This window comes from Austrofundulus limnaeus, unplaced genomic scaffold (assembly GCF_001266775.1).
Source record: "Austrofundulus limnaeus strain Quisiro unplaced genomic scaffold, Austrofundulus_limnaeus-1.0 Scaffold205, whole genome shotgun sequence".
NCBI classification, from domain to species: domain Eukaryota; kingdom Metazoa; phylum Chordata; class Actinopteri; order Cyprinodontiformes; family Rivulidae; genus Austrofundulus; species Austrofundulus limnaeus.
Genome location: NW_013952607.1, coordinates 745682 through 748887, shown reverse-complemented (window position 1 = coordinate 748887; position 3206 = coordinate 745682). Strand labels below are relative to the sequence as shown.

The following is a 3206-nucleotide window of genomic DNA, read 5'->3' as shown; positions in this document are numbered from 1 at the left end:
TAGTAGTAGTAGTAGTAGTAGTAGTAGTAGTAGTAGTAGTAGTAGTAGTAGTAGTAGTAGTAGTAGTAGTATTTTAGGTGTGCATTTTTCTTTTCCAAAAATTTTTTATTTTTGGTGTTGTCACCACAAAATCAGTTGTGTGACGCTTTAACGCAAAATATGCGTCTCAAATTGTTGTATGTGTTGTGCATGTTTTTCCCACTTTTTAAAAAACTTTGACAGATCAGTTTTTCACATTGCGATCACTTGACTTTCTGTCCCGGATGGTCGGGGTAGGAAGGAGTTTAAAGTAACACAGTCTGCTGCGTTCGTAGGCCGTTGAAAAGTTGTATTTTCAGSAATCTGCTGGAAATAGGCGAACGTCCAATGCATATTTTTTAAAAAGTATTTTGTATTACAGCTTAAGTTAATTGTTTTTAATTTATTTGATATGAAAGTTGCTCCAATTATAAAGGCTGTACAGTGAATTTCAGTTTTCAATATGTTGCAATTTTATCTAATGAAAACATAAAAATAACGTTGTTAGTCTCTCGTCTCTTTTGCTTACTCAGCCAAGTGAGCAGTTCGTTATGTATTACGCACATATCGACTTCCTTCCCAGAAAAGCCCTCATAACGCTGTGGTCGAAAACGGACGTTGTTTACACACTAATCTTTCCGTCTCCGAGGGACAGTGAATGCAACACAATTTGAAGGGGAACATGGCAGCTTGCGTCTGTGCTAAACATGGATTGTTCAGCAGTAAAACCTCACGGATTTACAGTTTTAGCAGAAACATAGCACCAAAGCCTGTATGTGTCCAAAGAGCAGCTGAAAGGCAAAGCGTGAGAGCGTCTACAAATGCAACAGCAGCGTTTCAACACAGTGAAAAGTACTGTCTGGATTTAGTAAGGTAGGTTGGAGCACGTTTTGATTGAATACATACATATTATTTTTGATAATGACAGTGCAAACCACACATTGTTGTTTAAAACGGATAACTCGCAGTTTTAGTCCACATTATTAAAATCTGGATGAACGTACAGTATTTATGTCAGGCTCCAATCAAAGATCTTGCATAAAAATCAGATAAGTGTTGAAAAATTGGTCTTATAATTTGAACTCTTAAAGTTATTTTTCTAGTGACTAACCCAAGTGAAACTGGAAACTGTAAATGAAATCACAGCCTTGTTTTTAATTTTCTAATGTCTTCAGATTAAATAAAAAAAAGTCATCTATTTTGGCATCATTGCATTTTGCAGTTTTTAATGATGGAGCTTCTAGAACAGAGGTGCCCAAAGTGGGGCCCGCGGGCCAAAATTGGCCCCCCGAGCCATTTGATTTGGCCCACCAGCAGTTGTCCTGCATACTAGATTGTAATTATGTTAAGATTAAATATAAAATACAAGTAACTACAAGAGACATTTAGTTCAGATTTAAGCCCATATACAGTATAGATTTGCACACCTTATAAGACCACATATACTCAAATTTTAAATTATGAAAAGTCCCATGAGCCTTTGCTGCCTGAGCATACATTGAATTTTCTCCATGTCCGTGGGCTGAAACAAAAAACTAAAGAATGTGGGCAACCACACTGGCTGCAAGCTTAATCATAAAAAAATAAAACAACTTTACTTAAGTATTTGCATTTCTTATATTATTGCATTTGGCCCGCGGCCCTCAGATTGATTTTAATTTTGGCCCTCTCAGGGAAAATGTTTGGGCACCCCTGTTCTAGAAAATGAAAATGAAGTTTTAAAATGAGCAAATTATTTAAAAAAGTTGTTCTCCTCCTCAGGTCCAGAGACCATGAGGGCTTCATCTCGTCTCTCCTGCTCCCTTTCGAAGCCCGGCGCTCCTCTCTGGCTCTGAGAGCTTTTAATGTGGAGCTGGCACAGGCAGGTATTCCTACATTTGGTTGAATGAGAAATTATTTCTCAAATGTCTTCTGATACAGCTCTGTGGCGGTCACCATCACTGCCACTGCTGCTGTTACTGCAGTTTTTGTTTCAACAATAAGAAAGTGTTAGGTAAACACTCAAGTTTTAGATTTCTGTTTCTGGCTAACGTCAAAACTTCTTACATTTGTTTTTGGACAAGGTGAAGGACTCTGTTTCCCAGAAAACCATTGGTTTGATGCGAATGCAGTTCTGGCAAACAGCTGTAGAGGAGATCTACAGAGACGACCCTCCGAACCAACCAGTCAGCACCGAGCTCTGGAGGGTAAAGATCATTTTAGAGAGTTTCAAATWAGCTCCTGATGAATTTCAGACTGACTACCTCAAACCGAGAAAGTTTTCTTAGTCCAGAACAAAATTTATTTCTGTATTTAAATTTTGTCCTGCAGGCAGTGAGGACACACAACTTAACAAAGAGGTGGCTGCTGAGGATTGTGACAGAAAGAGTAAGACACAATACAAAAACATAAACTTTATTTTTTTTAAATTGGATTCCAGTTTTATCATTTGTGGTTATATTTATGCGATTTTTGACCTTGCTGAACTCTGATAAAAGCACAAACTGTACATTTACAGTGATAGTTGCATTAATACAGGGTGATGTAAAGTAAACAATACCTTAAAGGGGACCTATTATGCAAAATTCACTTTTTGAAAGTTTTTTTTACTCAACTTTGGGTATGTACTTCTTAAAAAACAGTCCTAGGACCAAAAAAATGCACCCAGGGGCATATTTACTGTAAGTAAATGTATTTTTAATGTATATTAACGACAAGTTTTATACTTCTGTCATTTTGTGATGTCACAAGCTGTACTACAACCCACCAGAACCTGCGTTCAGCCCCTYACCTAGCAACCCCCAGATGAGAMTCCTCCTCCTCAGTATAAAAAGTTGTCACGGTATTGTTGTGTAATGTGCAGCTCATTTCACAACAGGCCTCCAATAGGGCAATAGGTAGGGTGTTGGACCAGAGAGTGGGAGACCAGGGTTTGAGACCTGCATGGACACTATATAATTATTTATTTTCATTCGTTATGAACACGTTTTCTCATGTACCTCAATTGTTTAGCTTATTAAAGCCTTGTTAAAGCTTATTTGTTCGAGTTTCTGAGGTATTTTCACCGCTGCTGCTCCCTGCTCTGGTAACAGCATGCAGAGTGAGCGCAGATCAGAGGAGGAGGAGAAAAAAAAAGAAGCTGCGACCGACTCTGCCTCTGGGTCTCATATGGTTGTACAACGGAGCTTCTGCTATTATTAGCCATGCTA

The 3206-nt window shown here is 38.3% G+C and overlaps 1 protein-coding gene across 2 annotated transcripts in view; it reads left to right on the top strand.

Annotated features, from left to right (window-relative positions):
• Positions 1-679: 679 nt before the first annotated feature.
• ndufaf6 (NADH:ubiquinone oxidoreductase complex assembly factor 6) overlaps positions 680-3206 on the top strand; it is a gene marked incomplete in the record, with an annotated part of 30245 nt that continues 27718 nt past the window's right edge. For both annotated transcript variants that reach the window (XM_014018923.1, XM_014018922.1), the window contains 4 exon segments: positions 680-891; positions 1780-1879; positions 2082-2204; positions 2329-2385. In XM_014018923.1, coding sequence (XP_013874377.1) covers positions 701-891; positions 1780-1879; positions 2082-2204; positions 2329-2385 — 471 coding nt within the window.